This window comes from Vicugna pacos, chromosome 18 (genome assembly GCF_048564905.1).
Source record: "Vicugna pacos chromosome 18, VicPac4, whole genome shotgun sequence".
Lineage (NCBI taxonomy): Eukaryota > Metazoa > Chordata > Mammalia > Artiodactyla > Camelidae > Vicugna > Vicugna pacos.
The window spans coordinates 20,420,287-20,440,386 of record NC_133004.1 but is presented as its reverse complement, the minus strand read 5'-3'; the positions used below and the strand labels follow the sequence as shown (position 1 = coordinate 20,440,386).

Genomic DNA, 20,100 nt, shown 5'->3' with positions numbered 1-20,100 from the left:
TCATCTCCTGACATAGGACGCTTCTGCCCCCGGGCCTTGGCACTTGCCTTTTAATGAGGACTCTCCCCCTTTCTGGGTGTGGTTTGCTCTTTCCCATCATTGAAGTCTTGGCCACAAGTGTCCCTGTCCAGAGAAGCCCCAACCCTGCTTACATACTCTGCTGTGTGTGTTCCATCTGTCCCTGCCTTGAGTGTCAAGGGGGTCCCTGCAAAGCCTGGTGGCGTATGAGTGACTGACGAGTGTTAAGACCCCTGTAGGGGGGTGACTCTGGATTACCCCCAGGGGGATCTTGCTTGCCTACTGGAACCCCAGACCAGTGTTCCCCTATAGGCCCCTATCAGTGGTGGCCCACTGTGAGAACCTGACATGGCCCCACCTCCCTCTCCTGTAGGTCACCTTCCATGGCCAAGACAGCCCCCTGCTCCCTGGTGACCTCATCAGCTTGCAACATGATGCTGGACCAGGCACCTTCCTGCACTGCCCCCAGGCACTCGGCCACCCTGGCCCCGAGGTCCCATACTTCTTCACCAACGTCTCAGCCTGGCTGGCCCACCTGCCTGCCCAGCTAGAGGTGGCCCCAACTGGCCCTGCTTGTGCCCTGCGGCTGCTTGCTGCCACAGAGCAGCTCACCCCTCTGCTAGGCCTGAGCCCCAACCCGGGGCTGCAGCAGCCCGGGCACTATGAGGTCAGGGCCACAGTGGGCAACCACGTGTCCAGGCAGAACCTGTCCTGCAGCTTTGATGTGCTTTCCCCGGTGGCCGGGCTTCGGGTCATCTACCCCACCCCCGACGACAGCCGCATCTTCATGCCCACCAATGGCTCGCTCATGGTGCTCCAGGTGGACTCCGGTGCCAATGCCACGGCTACAGTACGCTGGCCAGGGGGCAATGTCAGCGCACCCTTTGAGGCCACTTGCCCTACCACGGTGGCTGCCCTGGTGCCTGGCTGTACCCACGAGGCCAACGCCACCCTATTCTCGGTGCTGGAGTTGCCCAGGCTCAGTGAGGGTGAACATGAGGTGGACATTGTGGTGGAGAATGGTGCCGGCCGAGCCGACCTCAGCCTGCAGGTGAAGGCTGAGGAGCCCATCCGTGGCCTCCGCGCCATGCCCAGCCCTGAGGCCCGCGTGCTGCAGGGTGTCTTGGTGGTGAGTGGCTGGAGGGTCGACCCAACCCCTATTGAGACGAGTTGCTTTTGCAGAGGGCAGCCCCTCCCCAGTGAAGAAAGCACTTGGTCGCCAGGGACAGTGGGCTCTGTGTCAGTTTCTGGGAAGGTCCTGTCAGGTGGCTTCTCAGGCTGTTCATTGATTCGTACGTTACTGGAAAGTCACCTCTAAAACAGTTGCTCTGAAAATGCTTCCTTCTGCTCTCACATTTTTCTGAACAAATCATTGAGTTTCTCACCCAGCTCTGACCTCACCGATCCTGGGTATGTTTTCAGAGCCCCTGCTATATCCCCATGTGGCTAGTGAGCACTTTTTGAGGGGAGGGTCTGATGCCATCTGGCCACTGTTGGTGCCACTTTGGGTGCCCACCTGCACAAGGCAGCCACCAGTTATGCAGCCTTTGCACAGGGGCCATTGTACAATTTGTGTCCCCTGGCTTCCTGTGGTCACACCTGTTCTATCAGGTGATGCAGGTAAACATCAAGAATCATGGGGCCCATTGAGATGAACATGCCTTCCCAGATAACACTGTGCTGTCCAGCTAAGGGGCCCAAGCAGGAGCCTGGGGGAGAGGTACAGAGACTGAGATGGGTGGGCTTTTTGTCACTGGCACTAGGACTGCTCGACAGATGGGGAAACTGGTACAGAGAGGTCAAGGTATAACCAAGACCAAGCTCAGCCCCACTCCGTGTGGCCCCTCTGGCCAGGAGGGGCCCTGGGGCTCCTTGCCCACCCACTGTCTGCCCTCCCCGTCTCCCTGCTGTAGGATGTCTTGAGGTCCTGTCCTGGAAGCCCCACAAAGAGCTGTGTCCAGGCGGGTGGACATGGGCTGAGGGCAGAGTTGATCCTCCAAAGATCCTGGGCTGGGGCCAGGGTCAAGACCAGCTGACAGTGCCCTTCCCACAGAGGTACAGCCCCGTGGTGGAGGCTGGCTCAGACGTGGTCTTCCGCTGGACCATTGATGACAAGCAGTCCCTGACCTTTCACAACGTGGTCTTCAATGTCATCTACCAGAGCGCTGCCATCTTCAAGCTCTCGGTGGGCGGGGGCACAGGGGCAGGGCAGGGGCACAGGGGGCAAGGGCACAGGGGCAGGGCAGGGGCAGGGCGGGCTAGGGTGTCCACTGCTCACCTGTGCCTTCTGTTCTGCTTTGCTCTCGAGGACCCTGTGGTGGCAATGGGTGAGTGCAGGGCGGGGTGCTGTCCATGCTGCCTTGTGGGATGCTGGCTGCCTGCTCACCACCACCTGTTTCCACAGCTGACAGCCTCCAACCATGTGAGCAATGTCACTGTGAACTACAATGTCACTGTGGAGCGGATGCACAGGATGCGGGGCCTGCAGGTATCTGCGCTGCCACTCGTGCTGCCCCCCAATGGCACGCTGGCACTGGCGGCCCACGTGCTGGTGGACTCGGCTGTGGAGGTGGCCTTCCTGTGAGTGTGTTGGGCCCGGTGGGGAGCAGGGGCTGGGTGAGGCTGGCACCAGGTTCTCCCCCAGCCTCCACCTCCTCATCTGTCAGGAGGCGTTAGGTGCCTCAGACCTTGGGAAGGGGCCAGGGGATGCTGGGTGGTGCCCTGAAAGGAAGTGTAAGGGAAGTGACGGCAGCTGTAGCCAAGCCACTGGGCACCTCCCACTCCCATGGGTGTGGCCAGCCCCTCCCACCCATCCTCCAGCCTGCTCACCATCTGCTCTCTTCCCTGGCAGGTGGACCTTCGGGGATGGGGAGCAGGTGATCGGCCAGTTCAAGCCTCCATACAACGAGTCCTTCCAGGTCCCAGACCCTACAGTGGCCCAGGTGCTGGTGGAGCACAATGCAACACACACCTACACCGTCCCAGGTGAGGGTCAGGCCTACCCTGCCAGCGTCTGACTTGGGCAAGGCCTGCCCTGGGGTCAGCCTTTCCCTGGGGGACAGCCCCTCTGTCCTGCCTCCCCCCAGTCCAGCCTGGGCTGATGGCCAGGGCCCTTACTAGGGTGAAGAGTGGGTATCCAGGGGTGGATAGGGCCTCGGAGACCCATGATTCAAGTCTGCTGGCCAGAAACTGGACCTTCCTGTCTCCTCCCCTGAGCCTCTTTGTGAGAGAAGGGGAGGTTCTTTTTAGTCATTTTTAGAACTCCAGAAGCCACACACACACAGGTGCGGAGTAAACTGGTGCCCCCATAATCTCAGCCCTGTGCCTGTGCTTGTCCTGTTACTCCAAGTGCGTTCGCACCTGGAGATGGTTGCTCTTCATCTTGTTTCTGCCTCAGCCCTGCGTCTTGCCCTGAGCTGATGGCACCCTGTGTGCACCTGTTGGGAGGACCACCTGGGCAGTGTCCAAGGGCATTCTCTGTTCACATTTTGGCTGGGCCCTGCTCTGCCCACTCAGGAGGCCCCTTCCCACAACACGGGGTTAGGTGGGGAGTCTGCTGAGTAGGTGGTGGTGGCAGCGGTGACGGTGGCTCCGGCCCCATCCCCATCCCCACTCTGGGCCTGTCCCCCAGGTGAATACAACCTGACCCTGCTTGTGTCCAATGCCTTCGAGAACCTGACGCAGAAGGTGCTTGTGAGTGTGCGTGCCACCCTGCCCACCTTGGCCGTGGCCATGGGTAGTCATGTCCTGGTGGCTGGCCAGCCTGTTACCTTCTTCCCACACCCACTGCCCTCCCCCGAGGGCGTCCTGTATACATGGGACTTCGGGGATGGTTCCCCAGCTGTGACACAGCCCCAGCCAGAGGTCAACCACACGTATGCCTCGAGAGGCATGTACCACATCTGCCTGGAGGTCAACAACACTGTCAGCAGCACAGTGGCAGGTGTCAGTGTCCGTGTCTTCGAGGAGCTCCGTGGCTTGACTGTGAACCTGAGCCCAGCTGTGGAGCAGGGTGCACCTGTTGTGGTCAATGCCACCCTGGATTCGGGCGACAACGTCACATGGACTTTCGACATGGGGGATGGCACAGTGCTCACGGGCCCTGAGGCCGTGGTGGAGCACGTGTACCTGCGGGCTCAGAACTGCACAGTGACTGTGGGCGCGTCCAGCCCCGCCGGCCGCCTGGCCCAGAACCTGCCTGTGCAGGTCTTTGTCCTGGAGGTGCTGTGGATCGACCCTGTGTTCTGCATCCCCACCCAGCCCCACGCCCGGCTCACGGCCCATGTCACTGGGGACCCTGCTCACTACGTCTTTGACTGGACCTTTGGGGACGGCTCATCCAACACGACCGTCCAGGGGGACCCAACAGTGACTCACAACTTCACACGCAGTGGCACATTCCCCCTGGCGCTGGTCCTATCGAGCCACGTGAACAAGGCGCATTACTTCAGCAGTGTCTGTGTGGAGCCCGAGGTGGGCAACATCACCCTGTGGCCCGAGAGGCAGTTCGTGCAGCTCGGAGACGAGGCTGGGCTGGTGGCCCATGCCTGGCCCCCATTCCCCTACCGGTACACCTGGGACTTCGGCACTAAGGATGCTGCCACCCGTGTCGGGGGCCCTGAGGCCACATTTATGTACCGGGACTCGGGTTCCTACCTGGTGACAGTCACTGTGTCTAATAACATCTCGGCTGCCAATGACTCGGCGCTCGTGGAGGTGCAGGAGCCCGTGGAGCTCACAGGCATCAGGGTCAACGGCTCCCACGTGCTGGAGCTGCAGCAGCCCTACCTGTTCTCCGCTGAGGGCCGTGGACACCCCGCCACCTACCTTTGGGAGCTGGGGGACGGCGGGCAGTTCGAGGGCCCCACAGTCACCCACGCCTACAACTGCACGGGCTACTTCACTGTCAAGGTGGCCGGTTGGAATGAGGTGAGCCGGGGGGAGGCCTGGCTGAATGTCACGGTACAGCAGCGCGTGCGGGGACTCAGTGTCAATGCCAGCCGCACAGTGGTGCCCCTGAACGGCAGCGTGAGCTTCAGCACTGTGCTGGAGGCAGGCAGCAACGTGCACTACTCCTGGGTCCTCTGTGACCGCTGTACGCCCATCCCCGGGGGCCCCACCATCTCCTACACCTTTCGCTCCATCGGCACCTTCAACATCATTGTCACGGCTGAGAACGAGGTGGGCACTGCCCAGGACAGCATCTTCATCTATGTCCTGCAGCACATCGAGGGGCTGCAGGTGGTGGGTGGCGGCAATAGCTGCTGCTTCCCCACCAACCGCACGCTGCAGCTGCAGGCTGCGGTCCGGGACGGCACCAACATCTCCTACAGCTGGACTGCCCAGGGGGATGGCGGCCCAACCCTCACTGGCAGCGGCAAAGCCTTCTCACTCACTGTGCTTGAGGCTGGCACCTACCACATCCAGCTGCGGGCCACCAATATGCTGGGCAGTGCCTTGGCCAACCGCACTGTGGACTTTGTGGAACCTGTTGGGTGGCTGGCTGCGGCTGCCTCCCCAAACCCAGCTGCTGTCAACACAAGTGTCGCCCTCTGTGCTGAGCTGGCTGGTGGCAGTGGTGTCACTTACACCTGGTCTCTGGAGGAAGGGCTGAGCTGGGAGACCCCAGAGCCATCCACCACCCTCGCCTTTCCCACCCCCGGTCTGCACCTGGTCACAGTCATGGCCAAGAACCAGCTGGGCTCAGCCAATGCCACCATTGAAGTGGCCGTGCAGGTGCCTGTGAGTGGCCTCAGCATCAGGGCCGGTGAACTGGACTGCAGCTTTGTGGTAACCGGCTCCACCGTGCCCTTCTCAGGGCAGCTGGCCTCGGGCACCGATGTGAACTGGTCCTGGGCCATGCCGGGTGGCGACAGGCATGGCCAGCACGTCACCATGATCTTCCCTGACGCTGGCACCTTCTCCATTCAGCTCAATGCCTCCAACACGGTCAGCTGGATCATAGCCACACACAACCTCACGGTGGAGGAGCCAGTCATGGGCCTGGTGCTGTGGGCCAGCAGTAAGGTGGTAGAGCCTGGGCAGCTGATCCACTTTCAGATCCTGCTGGCCACCGGCTCGGCTGTCAGCTTCCACCTGCAGGTGGGCGTGGCTGGCCTCGAGGCACTTCCTGGGCCCCACTTCTCCCGAAGTTTCCCCCACGTCGGGGAATACACAGTGAGTGTCCAGGCCAAGAACCACGTGAGCCGGGCACAGGCGCAGGTGCGCATCTCGGTGCTAGAGGCCGTGGCTGGGCTCCAGGTGCCCGACTGCTGTGAGCTGGCCATCGCCACGGGCGCTGAGAGGAACTTCACGGCCCGGGTGCAGCGGGGGACCCGAGTTGCCTATGCGTGGTACTTCTCCTTACAGAAGGTCCAAGGGGACTCACTGGTCATCCTGTCGGGCCGTGATGTCACCTACACCCCAGTGGCTGCAGGGCTGCTGGAGATACACGTGCGAGCTTTCAACGAGCTGGGTGGCGTGAACCGCACACTCATGGTTGAGGTCCAGGATGTCATCCAGCACGTGGCGCTGCGCAGCAGCCGCTGCTTCACCAACCGCTCGGCCCGCTTCGAGGCTGCCACCAGCCCCAGCCCCCGGCGCGTGGCCTACCACTGGGATTTCGGCGACGGGACCCTGGTTGAGGACACAGAGGTACCTTGGGCTGCCCACTCCTACCTGCAGCCTGGGGACTACCATGTAGAGGTGAATGCCTCCAACCTGGTGAGCTTCTTCGTGGCACAGGCCACAGTCACTGTCCACGTGTTGGCCTGTAGGGAGCCCGAGGTGGACATGGCCCTGCCCCCGCAGGTGCTGATGCGACGTTCCCAGCGCAACTACCTGGAGGCTCATGTTGACCTGCGTAACTGTGTCACCTACCAGACTGAATACCGCTGGGAGGTGTACCGTGCCACTAGCTGCCAGCGATCTGGGCGCATGACCCATGTGACTCTGCCTGGCGTGGATGTGAGCCGGCCTCAGCTGGTGGTACCACGGCTGGCACTTCCCGTGGGCCACTACTGTTTCGTGTTTATGGTGTCATTTGGGGACACACCCCTTGCACGGAGCATCCAGGCCAATGTGACCGTGGCCCCTGAGCGCCTGGTGCCCATTGTTGAGGGTGGCTCCTACAGAGTGTGGTCAGACACTCAAGACCTGGTGCTGAATGGCAGCAAGTCCTATGACCCCAACCTGGAGGATGGTGACCAGACGCCGCTCAGCTTCCACTGGGCCTGCGTGGCCTCGACACAGGTCAGTCACATGGTGGACCAAGGCTGGCTGCCCTCCTGGTCCGCCTTCAGTCATTTGTGTGAATGAGCTTGGCAGTCTCTTTGGTCTGCTTGACGTCTTAGTGGTCAGCTTGATCCCAGCAAGGGGGAGGGTCTTCCCAGCTTTCCCCTGGGCCAGTCTCCACTGGGAGGCTGGTCTAGAGTCTCACCTCCCACCCCCATTATGGGCTACAGAGTGAAACTGGCGGGTGTGTACTGAACTTCGGGCCCCGTGGGAGCAGCGTGGTCACCATCCCGCGGGAGCGCCTGCAGGCTGGCGTAGAGTACACCTTCAACCTGACTGTGTGGAAAGCCGGCCGGAAGGAGGAGGCCACCAACCAGACGGTGGGTGCTGCCCCAGCCAAGCCCTTGGCAGAGCCTCAGGCCTTCTGGGGTGGGGGCGCTGCCCCAGAGTTCTGAGTGCACAGGACCCCTGCCTACATATGGCAATGAGCACCCATTTTTAAAGTTTTCTATGTTTTAGTGCTTCCAGGTGTTACTCACTTTAAATTATTACAACTTTTGACATAAAGTCTACTTAACAAGATGCTTCTCTGGCATTGCTTCTGAAAGGACCACAGCTGCACTCGAGCCAAGAAGCACAGTACAGGTTCTAGTGGTTTGTGAGAAATACCCTGTCCGCATGACACTGAAGGCTGACAATGAGGAGACACGTCCCCTCCCCAGAGCACGGTGTCCCTTCTGTGAACCCTGTGTGGGTATACACTCTCACTCTCTCCCCTGACTGGCCTGGCAGTTCAGGACCTCGTGCACTTGACCCCATGGCACCACTCCTGCTGCTGTGATGGGAGCGGATGTGCCAGGCCCTGCTGGTGTTCGGAATGGGGTGTCTGTCCCAAGCACCAGGCGTCTCCCAGCTAGCTTACCCCGGGAGGGTCCTGCTCAGAGGAGCCGTTGGGAGCTGCCTGACGTGAGCCCTACCCCAGTGCAGAGCAGCAGGAACCTCGGACAGAGCTGTGTAGAGCAGTGTCCGTGTTCCCAGAGCCATGGTCATTCATCTATCCAGGCATAGGTGAGCACCTGTCGGGTGCCTCCTGTGTACCAGGCCCAAGCTGGGCCCTGGATGCTGCAGAAAATGAGCCCTTTGTGGTCTCTGCTCCTTTAAATGATCCTCCCCCCAAGAATGGGAGACATAAAACCACACAAATATACTGGGTAAATGTTGAGCGCATGGTCCTTGGGAACCTGGGCTGCGGGCTGGTTTAGGAGTTGGCCGGGCCTGCGAGGAGCTTTTGCAGTTGTGGCAGCAGTATATGTGGAGAGCAGAGGCCCCACTCTTCCATGGATCCCACTGCCTCCCCACTGCACTAGCAGACTCAATGGTCGGCCTCAGGAGCAGAACCCCTGTGTGGGGGTCCTGGCCATGGTGGGCATGGCTTCCCTTTAATCCCACCTGATCCCCAGGTGCTGATCCGGAGTGGCCGGGTGCCCATTGTGTCTTTGGAGTGCGTGTCCTGCAAGGCGCAGGCCGTGTATGCTGTGAGCCGCAGCTCCTACGTGTACCTGGAGGGTCGCTGTGACAGCTGCAGCGGGGGCTCCACACGAGGGGTGAGCGGGCGAGGCCCAGGTTGGGGGACCAAAGGTGGGGGTCCTGGGGAGGACCCACTCCTGAGTACCTGTGGTCCACGTGCCCCCTCAGCGCTGGGCGGCACGCACCTTTAGCAACGAGACGCTGGTGCTGGATGAAACGACCACGTCCACGGGCAGCACGGGCATGCGGCTAGTGGTGCGGCGTGGCGTGCTGCGGGACGGTGAGGGCTACACGTTCACACTCACAGTGCTGGGCCGCTCCGGCGAGGAGCAGGGCTGCGCCTCCATCAGCCTCTCCCCCAACCGCCCTCCACTGGGGGGCTCCTGCCGCCTCTTCCCCCTCGAGGCTGTGCATGCTCTCATCACCAAGGTGCACTTCGAGTGTGTAGGTGAGTATGGCTGCAGGGCGCCGGTGATATGGGGACACATGGAGACCCTGGTGACGCTCTGGGGGCCCACAGGTTGGCAGGACGCGGAAGACGCAGGTGCTCCCCTGGTGTATGCCCTGCTGCTGCGGCGTTGTCGCCAAGGCCACTGCGAAGAGTTCCGTGTCTACAAGGGCAGCCTTTCCACCTACGGGGCTGTGCTGCCGCCCGGCTTTGCACCTCGCTTTGTGGTAGGCCTGGCTGTGGTTGTGCAGGACCAGCTGGGTGCAGCTGTGGTTGCACTCAACAAGTAAGCCTGGCCGGTGGGGGCAGGGCCTGGCTGGGGCTGGGAGAAGGGACTGCCACCTAGTCACACATGGCCTCTGCCCATAGCTCTCTGGCCATCACTCTGCCAGAGCCCCCCAGAGACCCTGCCGACAGCCCGCTGGACCTCACGCTCTGGCTGTACAGCCTCACAGAGAGCATGCTGCCTGGGCTGCTGAGACAGGCCGACCCCCAGCATGTCATCGAGTACTCACTGGCCCTCATCACCGTGCTCAACGAGGTCAGTGCAGGCTGAGGAGCCCCTCCTGGAGCCTGCCCTCAGTGTCGGGGGCCCAGACCAGCACTCCTGACCGGGTCCTTGGAAAGGGCTTGTCCCTTGGCTCCTTGAAACTACTCCTGCTCTCAGCGGCACCGACTCTCTGGGCCCTCCCCAGCACTGGGCTCTCCCCGCCTCTCCTCTCCTGTGCCCCTAGCAGGGGGTCCTGGGAAAGCCCCCTTTTGCCCTCCAAACAAGGCTCGAGTTGCTGCTGGTGTGATGCAGCAGCTGAGATGGCCTGCCCTGTGGCTACCTGTGCTGCTGGTGGGGCTGCCTGTCTCCCACTGACAGCTCCCTATGCCCACAGTACGAACATACTCTGGCCATGGTGGCAGAGCCGGACCTCAAGCAGCAGCTGCGTGCCCAGATACGCAAGAACATCACGGAGACACTGGTCTCCCTGCGGGTCAACACCGTGGATGACATTCAGCAGGTTGCAGCTGCGCTGGCCCAGTGCACGGTAGGACAGGCTCCAGGCCCCGTGGCAGCCCTGGGCCAACCCACCCTGTTGCTCCCAGAGCTCCTTTCCAGCCGAGTCTCCTGGCCACGAGCTTGTCCTCGGCCCTCCCAGCTCGAGCCACAGGCCTGCAGGGATCCTGGGCACAAGGAGCAGCCTGGGTGTAGGGAAGGCTGATATGAAGGGGCCATTCTGTGCCTTCCCCCTCGGGCCTATCCAGCCCTGAGAGGCCACCCGCCACCCTCACCAGGGACTCAGGCACTGGGCTGGGCTTGGTCTTGATGGCGGGCACTGTGTCCAGGGTGGCAGGGGATTGCTGCCGAGGCCTCAGTGAAAGAGAAGGGAGTGGAGAACTTTCTGGGTGTGGGTTGCCCTGTCTGCCACATGGCTCCCGAGGCTGTGTGCGTGTCCGGGGTTGGCCAGTGGGGCCACATTACCTCAGACTCTGCCCACATGTGAGGAAGAGCCACGGATGGTCTCCAAGCAGGGTAGAGCCATATTTGGTGCGGTTTCTCTAACTGCAACTTGAAGGGTGGTTTAGGGAGGCCCAGCGGAGGGGGAAGGCCACTGTTAACAGAGGCTGCCCCAGAAACATGGTGAGTGTGGTGGAGCCGAGCTGGGTCGAGGGGCAGATGCAGGCAGAACTGCCCCTGAGTGGCCCCCTGCCCAGCCCTGGGCAGCTGGCTGGGGAGGGGCTGGACGTGGCGCTGGGCGCTCTGCAGGTGTCCAGCAGGGGGCTGTTGTGTCGCTCGTGCCTGAAGAAGACGTTGCATAAGCTGGAGGGCATGATGCGTATCCTTCAGGCGGAGACTGCCGCGGGCACTGGGACACCCACTGCCATTGCCGACAGCATCCTCAACATCACAGGTGTGGACGACTAGTGCTCCCCAGATTCCCCACTTCCTGTCTCCCCCGCCTCTCCCTCAGACCTTCCCCCAACCTCTCCCAGACCTCTCCCTCCCTTCTCTTCCCTTCCCTGACCTCTCTCCCACCTCTCCCTGCAGATCTTTTCCTCCCAACCCCTCCTCCTACCTCTTCCCCACCCCTGATCTCTCCCACTGGACCTCTCTCCTCAACCTTTCCCTCTTCTCTCCCAACTGCCCCCCGACCTCTCCCCCTAACCCGATCTCTCCCCCAACCCCGATCTCTCCCCCCATCTCTCTCCTTAATCTCTCCGCATCCACAGGCGACCTCATCCACCTGGCCAGCTCAGACATGCAGGGCCCGCAGCCGTCAGAGCTGGGGGCTGAGCTGCCATCACTGATGGTGGCATCCAGGGCCTACCACCTCTCGTCAGCCCTCATGTGCATCCTCATGCGCTCCCGTGTGCTCAACGAGGAGCCCCTGACCCTGGCGGGTGAGGAGATTGTGGCGCAGGGCAAGCGCTCGGACCCGCTGAGCCTGCTGTGTCAGGGCAACGCCTCGGTCCCTGGCTGCCACTTTTCCATCCCCACGGCCTTCAGTGGGGCCCTGTCTAACCTCAGTGACGTGGTGCAGCTTATCTTCCTTGTCGACTCCAATCCCTTTCCCTTTGGCTACATCAGCAACTACACCGTCTCCACCAAGGTGGCATCCATGGCCTTCCAGACACAGGCTGGTGCCCAGATCCCTATCAGGCAGCTAGCCTCAGAGCGTGCCATCACGGTGAAGGTGCCCAACAACTCAGACCAGGCTGCCCACGGCCACCACCTCCCTGCCGGCTCTGCCGTCATCCAGCCCCAGGCCTCGGTCAGCGTTGTGGTCACCCCTGAGAACAGCAACCCGGAGGCTGGACTGCACCTGCAGCTCACCTACACGGTGCTCAACGGTGGGTTTTGTGGGCGGGGCACTCAGTGGGCCACCTCCTCCCCCTACCCCTGGCCCTGCCTGTGTGGGGGTGGTGAGGGATGGTCTGGGTGAACAACATTTCTTCTGGGACTTGGGAAAGTCAGTCTCCTGCTTAACAGGGTCCTGGGGGCCTGGCTGGAAGGCAGTGGGGGAACCAGGGAGGCTCACCCAGCCCCCCAGCCTGTGCAGTGTGAGGCTTAGGAAGGCTCACAGGTTTCTCTCGGGCTGTGTGAGCTGCCCAGGGTTGGGGGGTCCAACTCTGCACGTGCCCCTCACAGAGCTCTACCTGCCCGAGGAGCCCGAGCCCTTCCTGGCTGTCTACTTGCACTCAGTGCCCCATCCCAATGAGCACAACTGCTCAGCCAGCAGGAGGATCAGCCCAGAGGCCCTGGCCGGGGACGACCACAGGCCCTACACCCTCTTCATCGCCCCCGGGTGAGTGCGTCCCTGCCCTGGGGGGCATCCCTAGAGGACCTGGGGGGGCTGGTCTCTAAGAGGGTGGCTGTGATCAGATCCCTATGTGTCGAGGCCGGTGGCCTCCCCGTGGGGGCAGACCTGGCCAGGTCTGGCCGTAACACCCCTCCCCTCTTCCAGGACAGGAGACCTGGGCAGGAGCTACTACCTGAACCTGACCAGCCACTTCCGTTGGTCAGCACTGGAGGTGTCTGTGAGTCTCTACACGTCCCTCTGCCAGTACTTCAGTGAGGAGGAGATGGCGTGGCGGACAGAAGGGCTGGTGCCCCTGGAGGAGACCTCACCCAGCCAGGCTGTCTGCCTCACCCGCCACCTCACCGCCTTTGGCGCCAGCCTCTTTGTGCCCCCCAGCCACGTCCACTTCATCTTCCCTGTGAGTGGTGGGAAGCCCTGGCTCTGCCCTGAGCAGGTGAGGTGTGGCCTGTGCCTCCTGGGCCTCCCTGATGACTTTGTCTCCCCAGGAGCCGGCCTCTGGCATGAATTACATTGTTCTGCTGACATGTACAGTATGCCTGGTAACCTACACGGTCATGGCTGGGATTCTGCGTAAGCTGGACCAGCTAGACGTCCGCCGGGTCCGCGTCATCCCTTTCTGTGGGAAGGGGGGCCGCTTCAAGTATGAGATCCTGGTCAAGACTGGTTGGGGCCGGGGCTCAGGTGAGGGGAGCCACCTTCCTAACAGGGACTCTCACAGATGGAGGGCACCAGGTTTCCCACGGCTGTGTAAGGTTGGGGCTCGGTAGTCCACACAGCATTACTGTTTTTCATTTCTCTGCTTTCCTGTTGGTCTCCCAACCCCCTCTCTTGATGATGACACGTTTTTGTAAAATGTTGGTTTATCACTGGAGACAAGGAGGCGATACCCCTACACGCTTGATGGTCTGTGTGGGGACTGATAGTTCCATGGCGACTGGTCACCAGCAGACTTTTGAAGGGGTGACAGCATTGGTCACCACTTAGGATGTGCATCTCTTATTTACTTAGCAGACCGAAGGGCTGGCAGCTGTGTTGATGTTTCAGGCAGTTACTCGCAGTTAACGAATCATAATAACTGGCATTTGAATCATGTCATTGGGAGCTGTTGTTACAACAGTTTGAGGCAACTGATACGGGTCTGTATAGGACTTCTTGTGCTTGTGAAGGATGCTGACAGAGCAGGCTTTTGGGGTCACGTATCTGCTGGGCAGTGCACCCAGAGACCTGCCTGCTCTCCTTCCATCCTCCAGGTACCACAGCGCATGTGGGCATCATGCTGTACGGGGCAGACAGTCGGAGTGGCCACCGGCACCTGGACGGGGACAGAGCCTTCCACCGCAACAGCCTGGACATCTTCCAGATCGCCACCCCGCACAGCCTGGGCAGTGTGTGGAAGATCCGCGTGTGGCATGACAACAAAGGTCTGTGCAGCACCAGCTGCTGCTCCTCAGGCCACTGGCCCTGGCGCCCTGACCCGGCCCCACCCCCTCAGCGGCTCCACCCCCTGACCCAGCCCTGGCCCCTCTGCAGGACTCAGCCCCGCCTGGTTCCTGCAGCACGTCATCGTCAGGGACCTGCAGAATGCCCGCAGCACCTTCTTCCTGGTTAACGACTGGCTGTCGGTGGAGACTGAGGCCAACGGGGGCCTGGTGGAGAAGGAGGTGCTGGCAGCAAGTAAGGCCTCATCCTGACTAGGCAGCTGAGGGCAGCCTTGCCCTTGGACCTCCTGCAGCTGTCCTGTGCCCTTTCCCAGGCGACGCGACCCTGCGGAGATTCCGGCGGCTCCTCGTGGCTGAGCTGCAGCGCGGCTTCTTTGACAAGCACATTTGGCTTTCAATATGGGACCGGCCACCTCGGAGCCGCTTCACTCGTGTCCAGAGGGCTACATGCTGTGTCCTCCTCATCTGCCTCTTTCTGGGTGCCAATGCTGTGTGGTATGGCGTTGTGGGAGATGCTGCCTACAGGTGGGCGCCTGTGGGGGTCAGGACAGATTCCCTCTGTGCAACCCTTCCTGCCCCTCCCCGCCTCTCCCAGCCTGCTCTCTCTCCTCTCTGGCTACAGCCTGGGGCCTGTGTCCAATCTGATCCCTCTGAGCTTCGATACAGTCGCTGTTGGCCTGGTGTCCAGTGTGGTTGTCTACCCCGTCTACTTGGCCATCCTGTTCCTCTTCCGGATGTCCCGGAGCAAGGTAGGTGGGGCTGGGGCCCCGGAGCTCATGGAGCATGGGCACCGCTGCCCCCGCCAAGGGCTGTGCTGTCCAGTACGGCAGCCAGAGAGGGATGGTCACTGAGGTCAACCACACAGACTGGCTATACTGAACCAGGGAAAGAGAAATGCAGAGTCGAAATCAGGAATGAACGGGGGATATCCCTGCTGACCTCACAGACAGGCCTGGCCAGGTAAGGTGACTTAGGAGACACAGACAAGTTCCTAGAAAGACAAACTACAAAAACCTACACGTGAAGGAATAGGAAGTCTGAGCAGACCTGTAGCAAGTAAAGAAGTTGAATCGGTAATTTAAAACCTCCCACAAAGAAAAGACCATATGGCCTCACTGGTGATTGTACTAAGCAGTTATGGAAGAATCAACACCGATTCTTCACAAACTCAAAAAACCTAAGAGGGAGCATTTCCTAAAATATCCCACGATGCCAAAAGCCGACAAAGATGTGACAAGAAAAAGAAACTGCAGATTACCATCCCTTAGGGACCTACAGGCAAAAATCCTCAACAAAATAGCAACAAATCAAGTCCACCCTCGTGAGAAAGGATCTCGCACCACGACCAAGTGGCATTTTCCCCAGGAACCCAGTACAGTCATCTTTAGCTACGTGTGGCTGTTTACATTTAAGTTAATTAAAATGAGATTAAATTAAAACTTCAGTCTCTTTGTTACGCCAGCCACATTTCAGGTGCTCTGTAGCAGCACGTGGCTAGTGGTCACTGTGCTGGACAGTGTAGATGTAGAATGTGTGCCTTATTCTAGAACCTTTACCAGGACAGCAGTGCTCCAGACTGCCCACTCAGGAGGGAGCATGCCTCCTGTGCAGAGGCCTAAGCTGCCTCCCACCGGCTTCTCCCCACAGGTGGCTGGGGGTCTGAGCCCCACCCCCGTGGGGCCACAGGCACTGGATGTGGACAGCTGCCTGGACTCGTCTGTGCTGGACAGCTCCGTCGTTGCATTCCCAGGACTCCGTGCAGAGGTGAGGGCTCCACCAGGGTCCGCCTGGGTAGGGGCTGCTTTCTGGGCAGCCCGGGGTCAGACTGTCTCTGTGCTTCTCAACAGGCCTTTGCTGGACAAGTGAAACAGGACTTATTTCTGGAGGATTCTAAAAGGTGGGGGTCCCTAGGGAAAATGTTTCTCATGTAGGTTAGCTGCACCTCATGTGTGCCCTGTCGTGTGTCCTCATCCAGTGTTGCTGGCTGTGTGTTGTGTACCTGGCCCAGGAGTGTGTGCATTTAGCAGCCTTGCATGTCCATCTGGGCCTAGACTTGGGTTGGGTGTCTGCGCACACAGTTCCCCTGGGCTCCTCTCTCTCTGACCTGTCACCTGCAGCCTGGTGTGCTGGCCATCCAGCGAAGGCACGCTCAGTTGGCCAGACTTGCTGAGTGACCCATCTGTCATGGGCAGCACCCTGCAGCGGCTGGCCTGGGGCCAGATGGGCTGCACACTGGGCCCAGAGGAGGACAGTGTCTCCCTAGTCAGTCCCTCCTCCCCTGCCAAATACTTCTCAGCTTCAGGTGAGCAAAGGTGGGGAGGGTGGTGTCCTCCAGTCTCCCCAGGAAGGCACCATGACATGTTCTGCTCCCTCTAGATGAAGACCTGATCCGGCAGATCCTGGCTGAAGGGGTCAGTAGCCTGGTCCCTACCCAGGACACTCTGGGAGAAACGGACCTGCGCACTGGCCTGTGAGTGCCTGGCTCCTTGGGGTGGGAGCAGTGAGGAGCCCAGGGCAAGGGCCCTGCTCCCGGTCTGGGGCCATCCTTGTGCTGTCTGTCCAGTGCATGGTTGGGGTGAAGTTGTTGGGCCTCTGAGCCCCTCATTTGTTGAAAGGACCTCTTGGGGCTACCTAGGCCCTGTCAGTGTCCCCTTTAGGGCAGCAGGAGTGAAGGATGTTTGAATAACAAAAGGCCACTGATGTGGGGCAGGCAGGGCTTGGTTGTGAGGAGCAATCATTGACAGACTTTTAAATACCTAGTTTTTTTCTTCTGAAAGTATTTCGATTTTATGTTTTTAAGAATTTCTCAATTTCTTGGCTGGTTTCCAATTTAGTAACAAACATTCATATAGAATTACCTCTTAACATCTTTGCTCATCTGTATGTAATTTGGGGGTGCCTTGGAGGGGGGTAATTAGGTTTATTTGTTTATTTAAATGGAGGAGGTACTAGGGATTGAACCCAGGACCTCATGCTTGCTGAGCACGTGCTCTATCTCTGAGCTCTACCCTCCCCCTGAATTTACTTCTTTTTTAAGGCAGAATAATATTCCACTGTATGGATGGACCATGTTTTTGTTGGAGGTGGGGTGGGTAACTTGATTGACTGATTGATTGATTTTAATGGAGTTACTGGGGATTGAACCCAGGACCTCCATGCATGCTGAACATGCGCTCTACCACCAAGTTCTACCTTTCCCCCGTGTCTATTTTAATACCTATATTTCCATTCATTTTAACTCTTCTAGTTTTTAAGCAACCAAAAATTACTGAGATACATGAACTGTCCCAGAACACAAGCTTCTCAAAGTAGTAGTAATTAGCAGTGACCACCCCAGTACCTCTAGTCCCAAAGCCCAAAGTCCCAGACCAAACTCTGGATTCATTTTTGACTCTCTTTTAGTATTTCCTCACTTGAGATTCTGTCAGCTACTTTGCAGGTCCAGAATCTGCCTCTTCTCTCCATCTGCCCAAACATCCTCCTCTACCTGGACCATTCTGCTCATCCTCTGCAGCTCATCCCCACTCTGTGCCAGAGAGAGCCTGTTCCCTGCAGCAGGCCCCGTCACTCCACCCCTGGGGCCGTGGTATCTACTGCCACTTAATAGGTCAGCCCCAAATGCTCACTTGCAGCAAGGTGGCTGGCAGGCTGTCATGGGAGTTCCCAGCTCCTCCCTCTCTGGACCTCACTGCTAGGTTGCTTGAACATCCTCAAAACATGGCACTCCACCAACCACACCTGACCGGCCAGCCCCACCACCTCCCCTGCTGTCTCCTGCCACCCTCGCTCCTGTCTTCACCTTTCACGTCTGCTGCTCCCTCTGCCTTGAGTTCCCCACCAAGACCAGAGCTGCGTGTTCTGCTTCCTCCAGGTCCTCCTTCAGATGCTGCTGGTCAGCGTCTGCCTTCCTGTCTCATGTAAATACCGTCAGGCACGAGCCTCTGTCTCCGTGTCCTCCCTGCTTCACTCGTGTGACTGTCTGCTTCCCCCACCAGCATGTGCACACGATATGTGCACAGACTGTGTTCTTGTCACTCAGTGCTGGGAATGGTGCCTGGCATTCAGTTAGGGGATAACGTACTTGTTGGTGACTAAAGGGATCAATGAATATTAATCCAGTAACACACATAGTCAGCTGTCATGCAGCTCAGAGTCTAACATAAAGTTCTGCAAATTCTATGCTAGATCCACTATATGATCCTGATATGCCATGTTCATATCCATGTGTGAAATACAAACACACATACAGAAAAGGGACAGAAAAAAACTAACACTGCTGTTCCCTGCATGACGGAAATGCTGTTAGATGTCTGTTCTCGGTTGTATTCCTACTTTCTACAGTTTATGCTACTTTTCATCAGAAAAGTCCATTTCATGAAGAAAATGTGTCCCATGACTTCCTACCTTCAGAAAACACAGTGCCTTTTATTCTCTAGGAGACGCATAAAACCAGAAACATTTGCTGCAGCTCAGTGGCAGGCACGTGCCAGAGCTCGGGGGGGGGGGCCCACCCTCTTCTTCCTCTGACACATTCAGGGCACAGCTGTGCAGAACCACTGCTCAGTGTGTGCACTTTTTTCCTAGAAGTGCCTCTCATGGTTTTGCTTCCCTCTTTTCTTTCTCTTCCATACTTTCTCCCGCCCCTGTAGCTCCCTGCCTCCCGTCTGTAGTGGCCCTGGCTCTGGGCAGGTCAGGGTGGCTCCATGGGGCAGGTAGCTCTCTGGGGTCTGTGGCACTTGTTGGAAGGTTGAGAACCCAGTCATGATTCACTAGCATGAAGAGCAGGCAGGGAGACGAGGCCGGTGGCTGGATGGTCATGCTCTGAGGTGATGGCTGCTGGGGTGGCGGCAGGATGGGGTGCAACAAGTCCCAGAGGTGCGAGGCCAGGACTTGGTTGCGGACTAAGCTGGAAGTGAGGGGGAGATGGACAGAAGCTGATGGCATTTCCTGGCCTGAGGAGCAGGGTGGATGTGGGCCCCTCCCCAGAGTGACCAGTGGTGTTCTGAGCCCCAGCACCATGCGCCATGTCCACTCTGGTTTGGGGCACTGTCCTTTCTCTCCATGGGCAAGAGGAAAGGAGACACACAGAGCCAGAGGCTCAAGGGACCTTTGGTGCCGAGGAAGTGGGTTGGCTGCATCCCGGGGCAGTGTACAGGCTGCCAGGTGAGCATGGGCTGGTCCCTCTTCCTGTGCCTCAGGTCCAGCACTCCCGGGGACAGGACTCAGACGCTGATGCTGCAGAAACTGGAGGAGAGAGGGTCGCCTAGTCCGGGCCCGACGTGGGAGCAGCTCCAGTCAGCCAAGCTTTCCAGGACAGGTGTGCTCCCGCATCCCCCAGATGACCCTCCTTGTCCCTTCTTCTGGGCTGCCAGTAACCTGTCTGTGTCTGCCTCCCCAGGGCTGGTGGAGGGTCTGCGGAAGCGACTGCTGCCTGCTTGGTGTGCTCCCCTGGCTCATGGGCTCAGCCTGCTCCTGGTGGCCATGGCCGTGGGGGTGTCGGGGTGGGTGGGTGCCAGCTTCCCACCCAGTGTGTCCGTCATGTGGCTCCTCTCAAGCAGCTCCAGCTTCCTGGCCTCATTCCTCTGCTGGGAACCGCTCAAGGTAAGTGGGATGCGAGGGGCCACACTGCTGGCTGCCGGCACCCGAGGGCCCTTCTGATGCCACTCCTGGCCCAGATCCTGCTGGAAGCCCTATACTTCTCACTGGTGGCCAAGCGGCTGCACCCCGATGAGGATGACACCCTGGTGGAGAGCCCGGCTGTGACGCCTGTGAGCGAGCGTGTGCCCCGAGTGCGGCCACCCCATGGCTTTGCGCTCTTCCTGGCAAAGGAGGAAGCCCGGAAGGTCAAGAGGCTGCATGGGATGCTAAGGGTGAGCTCGGGCCCTCCCTCTCTGGCCTGCTGGCCAGGGCAGCATCTTCCAGGAGGTCTGCCTTTCTCAAAAATCTCATATGTGCCCTTCTCCTGACCACTGAAGGCCCCTCAGCAGGGGTTCTGGGGCACTGTAGCCTCTGTGCCCACTCCCTCTCATCACCTTGGATCCTCTGCCCCTAGTCCTTGTTTGGCTTCTCATGCCCAACTCAGATGCATGCTCCTGCCTGGCCTCAGGGGCCCTGGTGCGGCTCC

General features: G+C 59.5%; 1 protein-coding gene across 8 annotated transcripts in view; it reads left to right on the top strand.

Annotated features, from left to right (window-relative positions):
* PKD1 (polycystin 1, transient receptor potential channel interacting) overlaps positions 1-20,100 on the top strand; it is a 43,385-nt gene that overhangs the window by 18,696 nt on the left and 4,589 nt on the right. For 5 of the 8 annotated variants that reach the window (XM_072942428.1, XM_072942431.1, XM_072942430.1 and 2 more), the window contains 27 exons: positions 392-1,147; positions 2,072-2,203; positions 2,423-2,598; positions 2,870-3,003; positions 3,650-7,269; positions 7,482-7,631; positions 8,712-8,855; positions 8,947-9,226; positions 9,299-9,512; positions 9,596-9,767; positions 10,111-10,263; positions 10,983-11,127; positions 11,447-12,067; positions 12,366-12,522; positions 12,682-12,934; positions 13,023-13,218; positions 13,788-13,958; positions 14,068-14,211; positions 14,291-14,501; positions 14,599-14,725; positions 15,624-15,740; positions 15,824-15,873; positions 16,094-16,278; positions 16,353-16,446; positions 19,175-19,293; positions 19,375-19,577; positions 19,652-19,846. In XM_072942428.1, coding sequence (XP_072798529.1) covers positions 392-1,147; positions 2,072-2,203; positions 2,423-2,598; positions 2,870-3,003; positions 3,650-7,269; positions 7,482-7,631; positions 8,712-8,855; positions 8,947-9,226; positions 9,299-9,512; positions 9,596-9,767; positions 10,111-10,263; positions 10,983-11,127; positions 11,447-12,067; positions 12,366-12,522; positions 12,682-12,934; positions 13,023-13,218; positions 13,788-13,958; positions 14,068-14,211; positions 14,291-14,501; positions 14,599-14,725; positions 15,624-15,740; positions 15,824-15,873; positions 16,094-16,278; positions 16,353-16,446; positions 19,175-19,293; positions 19,375-19,577; positions 19,652-19,846 — 8,919 coding nt within the window. The remainder of the gene's footprint in view (positions 1-391; positions 1,148-2,071; positions 2,204-2,422; positions 2,599-2,869; positions 3,004-3,649; positions 7,270-7,481; positions 7,632-8,711; positions 8,856-8,946; positions 9,227-9,298; positions 9,513-9,595; positions 9,768-10,110; positions 10,264-10,982; positions 11,128-11,446; positions 12,068-12,365; positions 12,523-12,681; positions 12,935-13,022; positions 13,219-13,787; positions 13,959-14,067; positions 14,212-14,290; positions 14,502-14,598; positions 14,726-15,623; positions 15,741-15,823; positions 15,874-16,093; positions 16,279-16,352; positions 16,447-19,174; positions 19,294-19,374; positions 19,578-19,651; positions 19,847-20,100) is intronic. The other 3 variants (XR_012061082.1, XR_012061081.1, XM_072942429.1) reach the window with 3 other exon arrangements.